Source organism: Raphanus sativus, unplaced genomic scaffold (assembly GCF_000801105.2).
Source record: "Raphanus sativus cultivar WK10039 unplaced genomic scaffold, ASM80110v3 Scaffold0854, whole genome shotgun sequence".
NCBI lineage: Eukaryota > Viridiplantae > Streptophyta > Magnoliopsida > Brassicales > Brassicaceae > Raphanus > Raphanus sativus.
Window position 1 is genome coordinate 1 of NW_026616168.1, and position 18590 is coordinate 18590.

The 18590-nt window shown below is 32.6% G+C and overlaps 1 protein-coding gene across 1 annotated transcript; it reads right to left on the reverse strand.

The window, feature by feature from the left end:
• Positions 1 to 1364: 1364 nt before the first annotated feature.
• On the reverse strand, positions 1365 to 3501 carry LOC130503192 (GDSL esterase/lipase At1g29660). The gene is made up of 5 exons (XM_056997880.1): positions 3107 to 3501; positions 2804 to 2928; positions 2466 to 2711; positions 1905 to 2160; positions 1365 to 1748 (listed from the first exon to the last, which is right to left on the reverse strand). The coding sequence occupies exons 1-5, from the start codon at positions 3348 to 3350 to the stop codon at positions 1525 to 1527; spliced, it is 1095 nt and encodes a 364-aa protein (XP_056853860.1). The 5' UTR covers positions 3351 to 3501; the 3' UTR covers positions 1365 to 1524.
• Positions 3502 to 18590: the final 15089 nt, after the last annotated feature.

Consider the following 18590-nt stretch of genomic DNA (forward strand, 5'->3'; position numbering starts at 1 on the left):
TTATTCTAAAATAGATATCACTATATTTTTTCTCTATTTATAGAGGAAAAAATATCATTCCTCTATATTTTGCTTTATACTTAAAGATCTCTATTTTAAAGAAATACATTGGAGCAAATCACATCTCTATTATAGAGTTTTTTTATTATAGAAAAAAAACAAAATACATTAGAGATACTCTTAGGGTTTTAGATATTTATGCTTCAGTCACTTTTTGATTTGATATAATAATATAAGTTTATCACTAAACTGGTTTGGGTTGATTTTTTATTAAAATGTAATAACAAGTTATTGAAATAAAAACCTTTTGAAATAAAAGTTTACAAAAAAAAAGTTATTGAAATAAATTAAATAACCTGTATCATTATATTTAAATTAGCTAGGTCATTTATAGGAATTTTGGTTATGTTAAGATCGATTTATATTTTGATTTCCTTATGTTGGATGGGTTTCGTTTGTGTTGTAACACTTTTGTTGGATCATTTTCTTTGTTCACATTTTATTGCCATAGGTTTGGCTGATAACTGCTCAAACAGTACACCCGTTATTAGGCTTTGATCATTTTGGTTCGAATGAAATGCTTAACCATTTTTTGGTAAAATTGCTCAACCATTTTTATTCGTTCCTATATCATAACAAAGTGTACAAATTGGGAAGAACTATAGCCTATAGGTTTCCAATTCAAGTTAGTCGATCGGCAATGAACGAAGACGTCTATATCATCATCTGTTATTTAGTGTTGATTATTGAATTATCTCTACTTTTGATGTGAGATATCTTAACACGTTTTATCAAATGGCTCTTTTGGATTAATCAACTCGAACTGATTTCCACTTTCTGTTTGGATAGGTTATACATTTTTGGGCTTAGCTTTCTTTTTTTTGACGACTTTTGGTTAGCTCTAGAGTTTAGAAATTTGATGAAGTCGGAACTTTATCCTATTGATGACTGTCCGATGGTTTGGTTTAATAAGCTCTAATACTATTTCAGGAGCCATGGGACATGGGATCAGATGACAATAAATGGGACTCATATACTGTGTAGTGTTGAATCATCGATCTCATTCAAGAAAGAGGATAGGACCAACTAATCAAGAAAAAAATCAAATGCCTAATGGAAGTAACTACATGATTACGTGTTATGTTCTTTCTTACTACTAGTACTTGTTATTGATGAAAGGATTTCTTTTCTTGCAAGGAATTGAAGATAACTAATGTTACAATAAATAATATGAACATGTTGACATATTTTCACCCATTGTAGATTCAGTTTCAGCGAAGCTATATATATATCGGATATTAATTTTTTCTTACTAATTAAAAGATTTTAACATAAACATGATAATTAACCCAAGAAGCAAAGCATTAACTGTGGAAGCGAACCAGAGAGTGCAATTTTTATAAAGTAAAACAATTTGGGTACACACATATAACATTACTTCAGAATCTTTTTTCCAGTAACTGAATTTAGAACTTGAAAATCATTACAATTGTTTGAAAGCTCTAGCTCCTATTATATGTTCTTTCAAAGCTTTGCCAACGCCGAGATATCAATTGGATAAACGTCTGAAGACGATTGCGCATTGTAAGATCTCTTAGCAATGATCGTATTCGCAGCATCCGTTGGATGAAACGCATCCCAAAACACGTACTCATTTCGGTTCGGGCACGGACCTTGTCCCGGTAAACATGTTAGCTGACCTCCGTTCCTTCCAACTCCGCAACACGCAGCGTTAGTAACCCTAAACCCTAGAAACATTTGCCCACAACCCAAATATATATATCAAGATAAAAGAAAACCATTTTTAACATAAATTACAAATGTCGATTTTGTAACGTTTTATGTTTGTGATAGAGTTAAGATTCATGAAGAGAAAAAAAAAATTCATGACGAGTTATGTGTACCGTAAGCAGAGGGGTTGGCGATTATGTCCTGGAAAACGCCATAAGCATTAATGTAGGTGAACTTAGCATCCGAGTGCTGGTTGTTGAGCTCTTGGACCATAGACTTAAGCCTGTTGTTGAAGATTCGGTTGGCCGAGTTAAAACTCTCCACACAAGTTGTTCCATCGGTGCTGCCCTGTGCCAGAGCGTTCGGGCTACACCCTATGGCTCCCACTCCTACCAGTGCAAACTTTCTAGCTCCGTAGTTGTATAGTGCCTTCATAAACACACAAAGAAAGATTGTGGAACAAGGAATAAATACTCATACTTGATCCAGATGGATCTCTCTAACAGAAATAAATATGAAACTTTATTACCAAATGAGTTCCTACAGCTTAATTGCATTAGGAAATTTGATTTTTTTCAAGAGGTCAAAAGGTTGAAAATTAATATTGATTTGGACCAAATCATGTCATATCTATTGGTCGGAAAAAATAACTATAACTGACAACAAACCAGAGGAACTATTTCGTAGAGCATAGTCTCATCAATGTGAACATCACTTAACTTGAGAAAACTTACATTGAGCTGGTCGCTGTAACGATTGATAAGATCATCAGCGTATTGTTCGGGAGTGTACTGTCTGCTAGTGGAATAGTACTGAGGCATGAAGTAATTATTAAGATAGTCATTGCTTCCCAATCCAACAGAGTAAATACATTTCTTAAGATAATCAGCTGCTGTATTTTCATCTCCAAGGAGTTCCACCACTTGTGCCACTGTGTTCTGATAATTCTGGACTTGTCCACTAAATGTTACCCTTTGTCCCTTCATACCCAAAAGCAAAACGAAGAAAAGTTATAGTTCTATTTTGTCTTATATGGAAACATATATATTAATCAAAATCTTGTTCTGGTTACCAGCTGTTGACCGGTTTCGTCTCTAATTCCAGCAGCTGCAGATGCGTAGTTGACTCCTTGAAGTATCTGCTCGCCACTCGCATCACTATACGCCGGAATGTAGTTATCAAATCCAAGTAGCTCAGCTTCATTGTATCACAAGATATGTCAAACCCCCCATGTTAGTTTTTTTCCCATGTTAGATTCTGATTATAACATTATAAGTCTCACTCTAGTTTAGTTAACCAAAATGAGATTATAACTTTGAGGAACAGTGGAAAAAACATGTTTTATAATAGAAGAAAGATGTGGTTTAGGGTTTACCAATTTCATCAACGGTAGTTTTTCCATTGGAAAACCGACCAGTTGGACCGCCCAAATCAATGCCGTAAGGGTAATAATCGGCTCTTGCAAGAGAGGAAAGACCATTATTGTTTCCATTATCAACCAAAGAATCACCAAAGATGAAGTAGCATGGAATTTGAGGCTCTGCTTTTACATTAAACGCTAAACCTAGATATAAAACCAACACAGAAACCAAACACCATTTCTTCAAGTAATTCTCCATTGACCACAACCAGAAAAAAAAACACACACACACACACTCACACTTAGGAACTAATTTTTATGTATGGAGAACACAATGTTTTGTGGAGTGAGCTTTTTCTTTTGAGTCGTGGTGGTTGTGAAATGTGAACAACCCAAAGAAGTTTTGAGTCTATTTATGGATGGACTCTGAGAAATGTAGTGTTATACTATTTTCTTTAATTCCATTTTTAGCTGTTGTTAATTTTGTGGCAAACTTTATTTTAAGATCGGTGGGTCCAATATGCCGGGCCGTGTCCAATTTATATGGACCATGTTCAAAAAAATATTAGTGGCATATTTAACGATGTAGTTAAAATTTATACATTTATTTATATATATTTGATGTTTTTTTAGAATTCTAAATTTAGTACAATGCTTAAAAGTTTAAAGTTTCATATTAATTTTCAAAAAATTTAATTTATTTTTTTATTTTTTAGTTTGGACCCTATTCAATCATACTCACTTGCACATGCTGTTAGACGGTTACACCACTATAAATACTATAGTTAAAGATATTTTATGGGTAAAAGAAAGAACAAACTCTGTGAAATGTATTTTCGTGGTAGATGGAGTTGTCGTCTCACTAATAACTTCGTCGTGAGAAATTGATAACGAGAGTTTTTCGATATAATATTTCATTCAAATACGATCGATCCTATCGTCTGGTTGGTAGAAATATTATAAAGTAAATAGCTTAAATTGTATTGTATAGTCTAATGGTTCTTGTAATTTTGAAAGCTGTGCTTTTGAAATTAGTCTTACTTTATGTAAGAATTAGTCTTGGACTTGGTTTTCATGAAATAAATAAAATTTTCACTTCAGCAAAAAAAAAAAATTCAAAATTTTACCAAGAAATCTCTGGTCTAACTTGGCTGTACGCGTGGGAGTTCCAAAAAAAAAAAAACTTGGATGTACGCCATTATGCGATTATGGAAGGAAGGATTACAAGAGATCTTTAACATGGTACAAGTAAATCTGGTCAGGCGTGGATCTTCATAGGACGGCTCAGATGATGCAGTTAGGCGTAGATTTTCATAAGACAGGTAGTATTGTCGGTTGTCGAATCGTCTATGTAATATTCCTAATAATTGTAATATCATAATGTTAAAAAAAAAAACTTGGCTGTACGCGTGGGAGTTCCAAAAAAAAAAAAACTTGGCTGTACGCCATTGTGCTTGCAACAACTATCACAATTTACTGTAAAAAAAAATCGGTCGCTTACGTAGCTTATGCTATGGGCCGGCACAAGAACCCATCAACAGTCGAAAGATATATACAGAAGCAAAAGGAAAATGAAAATATGGACTTGAATTGAACATTTTTTTTGTTATCAGAAAAAAACAAACTACATTTTGAACTCTTTAAAGTTATCAGTAACATCATGCATTCATACGTTAACGTCAGTCGCATTGTAATATAAGATTGATTAACGTGATCATACTAATTACACGTTAACGTCATTTGCATAGTAATTATAGTGCAATAAAGAGTCCAATCAATTTTTTCCTCTTCTGCAAGCTGACTGAGAGCTAAGTATATCTCAAAAGTTAAGTAACACCACTAAAAGTTATTTGAAATAAGAAATTAGGCTAGATAACAAGAGCAAATGTACGTGTGATCAGAGGTGTATCATTTCTCCCCCGCGTATATAAAATGTTCAAATTTTTAGTTCGCATTGATGGAGTAGCTAGCTCATGCAGTGCCGGTCCTGAAATATTCATGGTTTAATACGAAATACAAAATTGAGGCTCCTATATAATATATAAGTATGCCAATTAAAAATTCAAGTTTATAATAAAAAATTATAATGTCCTCAAAACTAAAAAAAATTATCAGTTCTTAAATATAGATCTTTTTGTATTTTTTCGTGCAAAATCATCCATCAAACTTTCGTAATTAAGGTTCTTGATCATATCCTTTTCAATCGACAACATAGTCAGACCATTTAATCTTTTTTGTTGTCGTTATAATTTTTTTCCCTTTTTTACCTTTTAATCCACTCATAATTAATAACACAGAATACAAAAAATTTAATTATCTTTGTATTTTAGTGATGTTCCACAACTTACACATAACAAATTGTCAAATTGATATATTTTTAAGTAATAACAATTAAAAAAATAGGCCTTAAAATTTTACAAAAATAGTAGGTTCCATATGTATGTATCATATGTTTTCGTTCAAGCTCGGGCCTGAGCTCACGGAGCTGCGAAATTGGCAGGTGATTCGTTGCGGAGTTTTCAACCAAGATAAATACATATCATAGCATGATGAAACTGTTAAAAGAAGAACTAACAACAGCTTTTATGACCAAGTGTTCATGCATGAAAGTAACATGATGCAAAAATCATCTTGTAAAGACATTTCTAATCCTATTCCGTTTTCTACGCCAAACATTATTTTGGAGTTAATATATTCCAATTCCACTTTATTTTGGAATTGAAATTTTTATTTATAGAATAGTGCTTTAAATTTTGAATAATTTTATTTCATACTTCAGTATTTAAAGATAATACAATAACATTTTACCAAGAAAAATGATTTCCATAAAAAATATTAAATAATTTTATATAAAGATGCAAAAACTAATAAAAATACCAAATCAAAACAAATAAAATAAAATAAATATAATATAGAATAAACGATTTAATAATCCAGAAATAATCGTCAGGATTGGTGAAGTATGAAAATGACTGATTTTTAAAAAAATTCTTGTTAGATTTAAAAAATCAAAGATAAAAAAACTCATTATTCATTATGAAATGCATTAGTTAATCATTTGTGGATAAAATCTTACAATGCTCATTATTAAGCCAAAATATGATATATCATATACATCTTTATGATTATTGTACTTTTTAATAATAAATTTTCAAATTTAATAAATTATATTTTTACGAAAAATTTTGTAAACATGAAATAGTTGAGGATAATTGGTAATTTTTATAAGTAAAAGATATTACTAACAATTATTGATAAAATAAAATCTAAATTATTTTTTGAATATTATTTTTTAGAGTAAAAATAGAGTAAAATATTAGAATAAACTTAACTAATTTTTGGTGTTGCATCATTTTTGAGTAGAAAATGGAATGATACATTATAAATGTTCTAAAGGTTTATAATTCTACATTTTATCCACAAAAATTTTCCCATATGAACTTTCTCGTCACAGATTAAATTTTGATTAGTCAAATGTACAACTCAAATATCTTTGTTAACCAGCATAACTAATTAACGCGCTATGAATAATTATTTTTACTAATAGTTCAATAAAATATTCTTACTTACAAGGGGTGTCCATGATCTATGTCACGATGTACTAGCACACAAATTGATTAAGATTAATTGGTTCTTAATGCCATTTTTGTTTAGTCAGTTAGAACTGCAATAAATGAAAGTTAGTTGGGAGTTTAGTTGTAGGGCAACCAGACCAAAAAGTCAAGAACTGGGTTACTGAGGAACGTGCTCCTGCTTGAAAATCTATCAAGACGTTGACGGTCCATGATTATCTGAAACTGTGTTTATTTTAATTCGTTAATTATATAGTTTGTAATGTTTTATACATTTGTTTCAATTAATCTCTAATTTTATATTTTTCCGCTTCAAAAACGGATTTTCTAAAAAAAAATTGTTTGAAACAATTATAGTTTTCGTATTTCCAATGCAACTTTTGTCAATTAATAATGAAAAATTATAAAGTTTAAAAATATTAATTATATTTTGTAAAGTTTTATTGGTTTTAAGATACAGGAAATATAAAATTACAGAAAACTACGTATTTATAACTAAATTTTATTCTCTCCGTTTCAAAAAAGTATTTTATATTTTCACATATTAAAAAATATATTAAAATTTGATTGTAAATGCATTGTTTTGTGAATAATAATTTTTCATAAATTTTAGCCAATAAACATCATTAATTTTTTTGAAGTTTAATTTTTTGTATTAAATATTACACTAAAAATTAAAAAGTATATCTTTTTAAATAACTTTTTTAGAATATAGATCTTTTTAAAACAGAGAAAATAATATTTTTATTAAAAAGTGTGAAAATTCTAACACATATTATTCTGAAACATAGGAAGTAGTTTGTAATGTTTGATGCATTTATTTCAACTAATCTCTTTTGCCTTGAAAAACAATTATCCATTGTTTCACAGCTATACCACAGAGATCATTAAATATATCATGTATTATTTTGGTTATATATTTATGCAAGAAATTAGATTGACATCATGACATAACTGCTAGGTATGCAGAAACATCTTCAATGAAGGGTTTTAGTTCTCGGTTTTAAAATAATTTTAGATATTTTAAGTTGTATTTCCTGTAAATTTTAGAACTCCGTAATTAATATACATATATAATATATACATACATATATATGAATTTTCAGAATTTCGGAACTGTAACCCCATTTGGAGTGCTCTTTTTTTTTGTAACACCAGATTCATTATATTAAAAAGAAGAAAAGGCCGATGGCCCAAGTTCAGCCCATGAATGGGTCCAATAACAAAGACGAAGAGAAGGATAGTTTTGCTAGTGAATCAGCTTCCCCGTTCAAAGATCTAGAGAAATGAAAAAAAACGATACTTCGACGAAAGCAGAGGAGAGGTGTTTGATATCTTCGATGATACCATAGATCTCCTTGATCTGGTTGTCGGAGTTGATAGCTCGGATGAGCGTTGCATTGTCAGAGAAACAGTGGAGACTCGAGAGTCCCAAGTTTCCTGCGGAGATGAGTCCTGATTGCAAAGCCAGAGCTTCCGCAATCAGGGGTGAATTAACCAACTGTTGAGTCGACGATCCTTGCTCGATGTACTCCCATGTTGGCTTCGTTAGAATCCAAGCCAAACCTGCCTGTTGTGATCTTCGATCCCAAGCCGCATCGGATTTGCATGTCGGTACTGAAGGGTTTCTTCGATTGGGAACCGTAGGTCCTCGTGGCTGAGGTAATCCCTTTGCTCTTTGCTGATCGTTTCCTTGCGCCATTGACCACTCTCGAGCTTGATTTAATCCCTTTGATGATGTTTCTGTCGGTGTCAGGGTTCGATTCTCGAAGATAAGGAGGTTCCTTGCATTCCATAGAGCCCAGCAGATCCAAGAAAGAACAGCACCTGTTATACTTGTTGGGGGGGAGACAGATAGCACTTTTGAAAGCTGTGACCGCTTCTTTGAAGCCTTCTCCGGTAGCTAGGTGAACTACCTTCTTGAGTGGGATGATTTTCCAGACTTCCTGAGTGAAGGGACATTCAAAGAAGGTATGCATTGCTGTTTCAAGACTATTGCATCTTTTGCATAAGCTACCTGATACCATTCTTCGTTGTTGTAGGTTCTCACCAAGGGGTAGGGCCCTTTGTATGATGGACCAGAGAAACGTCTGCATTTTTGGAGAGCACGCAGCATTCCAGACATCTCTGACCCATTTGAATTGTCCTTGTTCTGATGCTGTAGCTGTCTGAGTGGCTTTCAAGGAAGCCGAGAAGTACCCTGAGCGTGTGGTGTAGTCTCCTGAGGGGAGAGGTTGCCATATGTAACGATCCTCAGCTCTCGACAAGCTTGGTTGCAGCAATTGAATATCCTTAGCAAGTTGAGGTAAGAGATTTTCTAATTTCTCTTTATTCCACTGCATCTCAGACGTGAGTAGATCGGAAACTGTGAGATCGAGAACTCCCTCCGGTATAGGACCATAGGGTTTAATGTTCTCCGTTAGAGAGATCCATGAATCCTTCCATAGCTTAGTAGTTTCGCCATTACCAATAGCTTTACCTAAGTTGCCTTTTAGGAGATCTCTTCCCTTTAGGATACTTCTCCACCCGTGAGAGCATACAGATGGCTGTTGAACTTCTAAAAAGGAGGTTGAGTGACAATATTGTCCCAATAGAACACGTGCTAGGGGTGCTCTAATATAGCTCGTGTTATATGATAATAATATATTTCCTCCACTCCTAAAAGATCCATGTTTTAAAAAAAAATTGTTTTAAAAAGATACATTTTCATATTTTCAATGTATAAATTAAATGTATATTGTAAACTTCAAAATCATAATTGCATTTATTAAAACTATATTGGTGAAAACTTGTGAGAAATAATTGATTACGGAAAATAATGTATTGGTAACTAAAATTTGATATATTTTTTAAATAAGTGTGAAATCCTAAAATATAGATTTTGTAAGAACGGAGGGAGTATGATCTATCATCAAATTTTGAGACGAAATTAAGTAAACTATACAAATTTGCTTGCTTTACCTTCACTTTAAAGCAATATCGAAACAATTGGGAGGACATTATTGATCCCAAAATGTTGGTTTTGTAATAACTCGTCGGTACTCGTCATATATCATTTCAAAATTGATTGCTTCTGATAAAAAAAAACAAGTACAGGCCATAGTGCTCTGTCGGGACAATGTTGTATTCATTTATAGACTTGATGACTTCACAATATGAATGAAATATTAGTATATTACAAGTGCAATGAACTATTAGTAACCTCTCAGTATATTTCCTAACGAAATTTATAGAAAAATCCTACACCCTAATTAGATACAACTTTTTTTTTTGAATAATCGATATATCATGTTCTCTATCAATATGGATCCAAACTAGCGGCGAATATCTATAGCAAATCTATATTATCGGTTGGAATATGTCTCGATCACCGGATGCTGGAAAATCTAGATATTAACCAGCGGAATTCGAATAAAGATCCGTATTAATTAGGGCTGAAGTTCTCTCAACACCGCTGCACTGTGCTCGCTTGGTTGATCAGACACAATTTGACCACTTATGAGATTATACAGATATGATGGTCGTCGATGATACCTTTTCTCTAATTTAATTTCTAGCTACAATATTTTAGCTGGCAAAGCTGAATTTTCCTTTTCAGTCGCTAAAACTAATTGACCACTTCTGAGATTTTGAGGGTTTTTTACAAAATATATTTTAAATTTTTTTGAGGCTATACACTTTATGTATATTACTGTTAAATTTTTGAGTCTAAAGACTAAAACCATTGTTTCATTTGGTTATGTCCAAGACCCATTTTTACATAGATTTGTTTATGTAAATAATAAAACTCACGTAATCATGTATAGCCCTCTAGATTAATATTTTTCCTATTATATCTATAAATCACTATACACGTTTACCATCAAAACATACCAGTAGTTTCTTTGTCAAACATTGCATTCACTAAACCTAAATAAACTGAAACATGATGCTCAAGAGCTCTTATAAAATATTTTGCAATCGAGAGCCGTAGTTAACGACAGAACAACTGCCGCAATTAACTATATGGTAATATTTATAAGTTTACTCATGGTAAACAAAATTATATGTTTAGTCACATTAGTTTAGTTTTCATATAGTACTAGTATGTAATGTAAACATGGCTGAAGGCAAGTTCTTTTTTTTTTTTTTTTTTGTCAAAGAAGGCAAGTTCATAATTCTATCTAGATTGATCAACTTGCTTATTACTTGTTACACATCAAATGTTAACAAGGATATCAAACTAAGCTTTTAAATTATTCTAGCCATTCACTATTGATTCTCTTAAGTCATTTATCATTTCGAGAATTGAAGTAAGAGTTAGTATTACCATGAAATAATTTGAGAGCTTGAACTCGACGTATGATTTGTTTGGAATATTGAAATTGATTGGTTTAACTTTAAAGCTTGAACCATCTGCAGAGATATAGTAGTGTCTTCATAAACCCTGACCGACCTGGCTTACTAATTTCTCTGATGCAATTGGGTCAGTTTGGGTTAGGCTTCCTTTAATGGGCCGATTCTTTTAGAATTCATATATTTATTCGTCAAACAATAATACAAAACTACAAATTTACAATTGAACAAAAATTCTCAAGAGTGAAGACCCGAGACTAATTAAACACTTTTTCGTTTATACGGAAAATCATGGGCTCGAAACTTGCAGTGAGAGTAAACATCTGTTTCATATGTTGCTTAAATATAAGACCAAACCATCAACCATTGGACAATTCCATAAACTTACGTATTTTTTGTTGGTCACAACTTAGTAGCTAAATTTAATAATTTTGGGTTTACATTGCCATTGACTTTGACATACGTATTATTCATTCGTTTCAAAATAATATATTTTAGAATTTTAACATTTTTAATACAATATATTAAAACTTAGTTATAACTGTATAATTTTATTTTTTCTATATTTTTAAACTAATAAAATATATTAAAATACAATTAATATTTTTGAACTTTACAGTTTTTTTATTATTCATTGACAAAAACTACATTAGAAATATAAAAATTGTAATTTTTTAAACAATTTTTGTTTCTGTGAAACATGTATTTATTTGAAACAAAGGGAATAATATATATACTTATCAACCAATAACCATAACTTCAGGCAAGCAATAATTTATCAAATTTAACTGGGGCTCGTCTCGCGGTTTGCGGCCAACACAGCATTGACTACAATATATGCATTTGAAAATACGAACACGTACGTGAGCATATTAATAGAAAACTTCATTTCATCCTGTCTAATTTGCGATTTGAAGACTTATTGAACCCAACTATTTTTTTTGTTTCTTCTCTATATAATTAAAGCCATGCTTGCTCGAGAAAAAAATGTATATAACTGCATGCTTATCTGACTATATAAATTTATGTGATAGCCAAACAGGTGTCCATATATAGCGTATAGCTAACAAAGGAAAAGAAAAATATGACAACCGATTCCTGACTGATCGATCGTGTAGGATCCTCTCTCTCTAGGAACTTTATAGATGACATTGACGTCGTTTTACCATCTGTGAGGCGTATATAAAAACCTCGCATTTAACAAAAAGAGAAAATGTATGTAATGGCTATAAACTTTCCTGAACATTCGTATATAATAAATTAATAATGTATTCAGGTTATTATTATTATTTTTTTTTGAAAAGACATTCAGGTTATTATTCTTTAGCTTCAAACTCGATGGAGACAAATCCACACGTCTACGTGTTAACAAAATCCGGCTATACAATTTTAAAATATTACTCTCTGTGTTCAGTTTATATGTTCAAAATTTATTGCAAAAGAAAGTTCTCACTATTTTAGATAATAGTTAATATTATATTAAATTTCTTACCAGCTATATAATATTAGCATTTTTATTAGTTGAATTAGTTTTATTTAATGATCTTTTTATTTATATAAAAATAAATTGTTTAAAATTCACACATTCTTAACATTTGTGCATTAAATTTAAACTTCAACTAAAATAAAGCAAAAAGAGTATTGGTTGAGATTATCAGCAAAAGAATAAGTATTTCCAAATCAATAATCACCATCGCCATCACCGTCACCATCACTAAATTCACAAATAAAGGAGATCTATGACACACCGTTACTCCAGAAAGTATTTTTTGAGAAGACAAAAGTTGCCATCTGACCCCAAAAAAGGTTGCCACGTAAGAAGACAAGTACAGTCATTGAGAGTCCCGTCACTCGAAGCATACAGCTCCGGCATCCGTCTCTGTTCGATCTCTGTTCGAGATGAGGTAATCATAACACGTGTTTGGTTCTCAAACTCATCTTCAGGATAGATCTGGAAAGTGGGCCCTTGAAGTTTTCATTGACGCGGCCTACATTGCTGTAATTGCATACAACACACTTCCAATGCCAAAACACTCTTGTCATTTTAGGATATAGTTTGTCTTACCCGTATTCCTTTTATGCTGTAAAAACATTGATAATGTATACGATTTTTTTTCTGAAAAAATTTAAAAATTTAAATGGTGTCTTTGGTAAGTACGGCACGCGGTTGTAACCATTTACGTATCATATTAGGATACGATTTTTGTAGCCATTTACCGTTGCGAAATAGCGATCAAATTTTCAAAAATATATATAAGAATTTCCTCTCGTGTGTCTTTCATTTCCATCAATTTTTATGTTATTGTGTATATAAATTGAACTATATCAAAAATATCATATAATCTATTTTTTTTCTTTTAAAAATTTAGTAGTTAGAATTTAATATAGCAAATAAATTAATATACACTTTTATTTTCTAATTTCGACTATTAATTTTCTATGTATTGTGGTGACTATCATTGATATACAGTGTTTGAAAAGAAATGAAAGAATTTTATTCAGTTAAGTTTTCATTTTTCCTTGATATTTTGTTACAACTAAATAACTATATTCCCCTGAGATATATATGGTTATCCAGAAAGAAGAAATTATGAACCCAAAAACTGAAATAATTTGATAATCTTTTGGGTTTGGTGTTTTAGTTTACTCATTTAGTTTTGAATTCGATTTTTTATGGGAATTAAATTATTTCTATTTGACCAGATTAAATTTGAATTTCGTTTCAGATGATTTACATGGTAATCCATAATAGATGATCGGTCATTCTCCTAGTATTATTCAAAATGTATTATAAATTCAGATCATGCAGTATATTACATTTTTAGAATAATCTACTCTGTAATACCAAGCATGTTTTTTCTGAAACCGACCAGGTCAATTGATAAAATTTATAAAAATAATAATAATAATAATAAGTTGACTAACTGCTATTTGTACGCAACTGATTATGGTTGTGTACTTGTGTGCTTCTTGTTTCGATGGAAAAGAACTCGTAAGCCTTGGCTTTCCATCCCTTATTAGCCCTATAACAAACTTTCTTTCTTATCAATCTATAGCTCTGCTTTGACTTATGGATACTTCCAAAAGTATATTTACTTTCTTTTGCTTTTGGTAATTAGTTCTTATGGTAATTAGTCCTTATTGCTTATAAGGACATCAGCATTAAAAGTTCATCAACAAAGTTCACACTTTTTCCGAAACATAAAAAATATTAAAATAATCAATAATGCATGAACTCATCTTTTTGTGCATCTTCCGTATGAATCCAGTACGTTAATGTTACGCGGGCTCCATACAACATGGCGGCCCGTGATTGACCCATTTATTATTATTATTATATTTTTAAAAATCAAACGAAAAAACTAAAAAAAAAATAATAAAACCTGCTTCCAAGGTTTACTGATGGAGATGGCCTAAAATGCTTTGTTTTGAAGGAGTTCCTTAGGTTCTGCATTTACCTTTCTCGTCTTTGGTGACAGGTATATAAATTTCTGCTTATAATTCTTTTATTTACCTATACATACGTATGTAAACAATTTTGTACCGACGTTTCAAACTCGTTTCTTTAATACAGATGCTAAAGCCACTACGAAATGTTACTAGGGGGAATGGGCTTACAAACTTACTAATCCTTCGAATCATGTGTTAGCTGGAAAGTGAAAATGTATGATTCAATATAATTTGAATGATAGTATTGGCATTGGGAGTATTCTAAATCTTTGACTATGTAGTTTTATGTATAATCTTGAAATATAATCTGAACGCTTGGAAAGAGATGGGGTTCGTTTGAAACAAAATCTCGTGTTCTGTCATTGTTGAGCACGCAAAGAATCTTTTTTAATTATTTTACATAACGAACCACAATGGTTCGTTTATCGCTATTATTAATTTGGTGCAGTAAAATATGTCAACACGATATACCCAATAATGACAAATAAAAAATGTTCACAAACGGCAAAAGAAAAAACTCAAGTCTATAATCGACCAAACTGGTTTTTCCTTAACAATAGTATAAATTTAACTTTTCTTAGTTCGATTGACTAAACTTCTTAAATAGTGTAAGAGTATACAAAATGATAATCATAAACTGGCACTGCCCAAAACAGTTCAAAGAAGATTCATTATACTTTTTCGTGTTAAAATAAAGTTTCATTGGTAGGACTGTAGGAGCAACATGGAGTAAAAAAGGTGGAAAAAAAGAGGAAATAAAAGAGAAAAAGAAAATGGAGTAAATTGTTTTGCTTTAGAAAAATTCAAAATAAAATTGTGTGTTTTCTTTTTAGAATACCACTAGATTAGTAGGTAAAAATAGTATTTCACTTGATTGATAAATTTTAGGGAAACTGGAGTAGTGTAAAGTTTTGAGGTAACATTTACTAGTGACTGGTCATTACCTAAGTTATTACTTTGTAGTTTTGTTGTATAAATTATTACTAAATTAAATAACGAAATACAATAATGTGAAGCAATACGTGGGCCACAAGTAACGGAGACTGATTTGTCAGGACACGCAGACACCTAACTTCCTTTTTCAGCAAAACACTTCAAAAGTATAATTCCAAATTTCCATCAATACTTATACTGTTAATATTGGATCCGGATCCGCTCCGAAAATCCGGATATTCAGAGGAATCGGATCTGAATTCTGATAGTAAAATATTAGATCCATTAAAACCGAACCTGGATCTAGATATCTTAGTTTTTAGTCCGGATATCCATATCCGTTTTTTATTGATAATTATTTAAAAATAAGAATATAAACTAATTTTATTTCTTATATTTTTATTTCTTTCTAATAAAATATAAATTTATATAAATCTTGTAATAGTAAACATAAATATAACTAAAAGTATTATTTTATTTTTATTTTTAAATTATTGTTAATATTTTATATTTTTTAATATTATTTTATTTATTTTAAAGATTCAAATCCATATCCGTATATTCGTCGAATATTACAATTTTTATAAGGATATCCGACACCAAAATATCTAAAAATCCCAGATCCGAATAAAGATAATAAGAATATAGATCCGCCGGATAAAAATTCGGATTCGGATACCTTAAAATATCCCGGATAACCGAACCGTCTCGTCCCTAAATTTTATCCCTAGTTTTTAAAAAATCATATTATGATTCGCCTATGGACCTATCTTTTCTGTATATTTGTTCCGACTGGTTCGTTTGAAATTGAACCAGTCCTCATTTTGTCAACTGTTCAGTTTTCGGAAGCTGAATCAGTCTTGTTATTTTGTTATCATGATGGGTTTTCATTGGCCTTGTAGCATTTGTTTTTTTTTTGATACAAATGTTAAATTCCATACCGATTTTCTGTTTTTACATGCCGCAGAGCGACTTATTACAAAGCTGAAATACAAGAAAGAAGACAAGTAAACAAGAGACAACAACAACTAGAGACAACAACAAGGAGAAATTAACTATAAGGATCAATGAACCAAAAGTACAACTCTAGGAGCGAATGAGCATCAGTCGGGGAAGAAGGAAGAGAGAGCAGCCTGTCACGAAGCCCCCGGTCCACTTGCTTGAAGAAAGGCCCCGCCGGTAAGGAGACACCCCTGAAAATCCTAGCATTGCGTTCACGCCAGAGACCATAGATCACAGCCTGTAGAATCAGCTTCATAACGGGTTTAACCTGCGATGAGAATTGTCCCTGATATTGCGAGATCATGCTGACTGCCTCTGGAAGATCCGAGGGTGGAGCCGAGATAAACCTTCCGCAGTAACGGGTCCAAATATCAACGGCAAATGGACAGCCAAAGAAGAGATGGTGGTGTGACTCAATGCCATTTGTGCATAAGACACAGTTTGTAGGGACCGAGAGGCCCCATGACAACAAGCGATCCCTCGTAGGAAGCCTGTCAAGCATAGACATCCACGCAATGAAAGAGCAACGTGGAACTTCTTCCCTGAACCAAACTACATCATGCCAGGCTACTTCTGGTGATGGAGTTCTTAATCTATCCCAAGTTACGTGAGACAAAAACTTTTTTGCAAAACCGGCAGATTGAATACGCCACAGATAAACATCAGACCCTTTTTCAACCGATGGTACTGCAGTAGAGGATAGAACAATTTGAAGAGTGACTGCATTCTCAGACCTCGCAGGAGGTAGGAACCATTCACCATTCCGAACAGCATCAGAAACCGAGCCAGAATCATAAATCTGCAGCTGCCTAGGACCTGATGAAAATAAGAGATGTAGCGGACCCAGTTCTGTCCAAAAATCATACCAAAATGAGGTTCTCTGCCCATCACCCACAGCACAACGCAAGAACTGGGGAATAAGGTTTTTAAGCTGCAACATACCCCTGATTGTTACAGAAAAACGCTGAGAATCTCTAACCAGCCAGAATTTTTTGTCTTCGAAGCGATTGTGAGACAGCCAGGCCACCCATAAGGAGCCTGAATTGGAGAAGAAGTTCCATAACCGCTTCAATCTGAAAATTAACTCAAACTCGTCTAATTTCCTCAGCCCTAAACCTCCTTCTTTTTTCGGTCTGCAAATATCAGACCATGAGACACGAGCTCCAGAGGCCGACGAAGTTCTATTTTTCCAGAGAAAGGCTGAACAGAGCGAGTCAACCTTTTCGTAAAACCGCTTAGGAAGAACAAAGACCGAACTCCAGAAGTTGACCATTCCATAAATCACTGAGTATATGAGCTTAATCTTTCCAGCAAAGGAGAGGCACTTCACAGTCCATGAGTGTAACTTCGAAGTGATACGTTCCAGAAACGGCTGCAGCGTAGCCATTGTGATTCTCTTTGGATCTAGAGGGAGACCCATGTACCTAGTTGGAAAAGATCCACGTTTAAACCCCGACAAATCAGAAAGCACCGAGGCTTGAATATCCGTATAACCACCAAAGAAGATCTCTGATTTGGCATCATTCATATCAAGGCCCGACCACATCTTGAAGGAAGCCATTACAGTTTTAATCCCATTCACTGAGAACCGAGAGCCATCAAAAAAGACTAAGAGATCGTCCGCGAATAGTAAGTGTGTGAGACGCGGTGAAGTACACATGGGGTGAAGACAGAACTCACCCTGCTGGTCCGCCCTGTTCAGCAGCAGGGAAAGCACCTCCATAACCATGATAAAGAGGTAAGGCGAGATACAGTCACCCTGCCTTAACCCTTTTTTTCCTTCGAAAAACCTGCTAATTTCCCGTTAATTGCTACAGAGAATCGAGGAGAAGTAATACATTCTCTAATCCAAGAGATGAAGAGGTAGCATTTGTTTTTCGTATTACCATAGCGTTATATAAACCAGTGTTTGTGTATGTCGTCGATGTTCTTATTCATTTAACAAGAAATTTCGAGGAAAATGAGTTATCTATTAATTTAGTGAAATATTGGAAATGCTAAAATAAATGTTTAATTTGACTCGAACGTATGGACTAATTGACTTGCAAAAATCTCATCTTTTATATGAGAACGTCATACTTTTTTTGGAAATGAGAAATTTATCTATACCAAATATTTTAGAATTTATCATATTTAAACTTAACCACCCTCCTTCTATTTAACTTTAGTTCTATTAAATCCACCACAGAAGTTAACTACATTGGTAA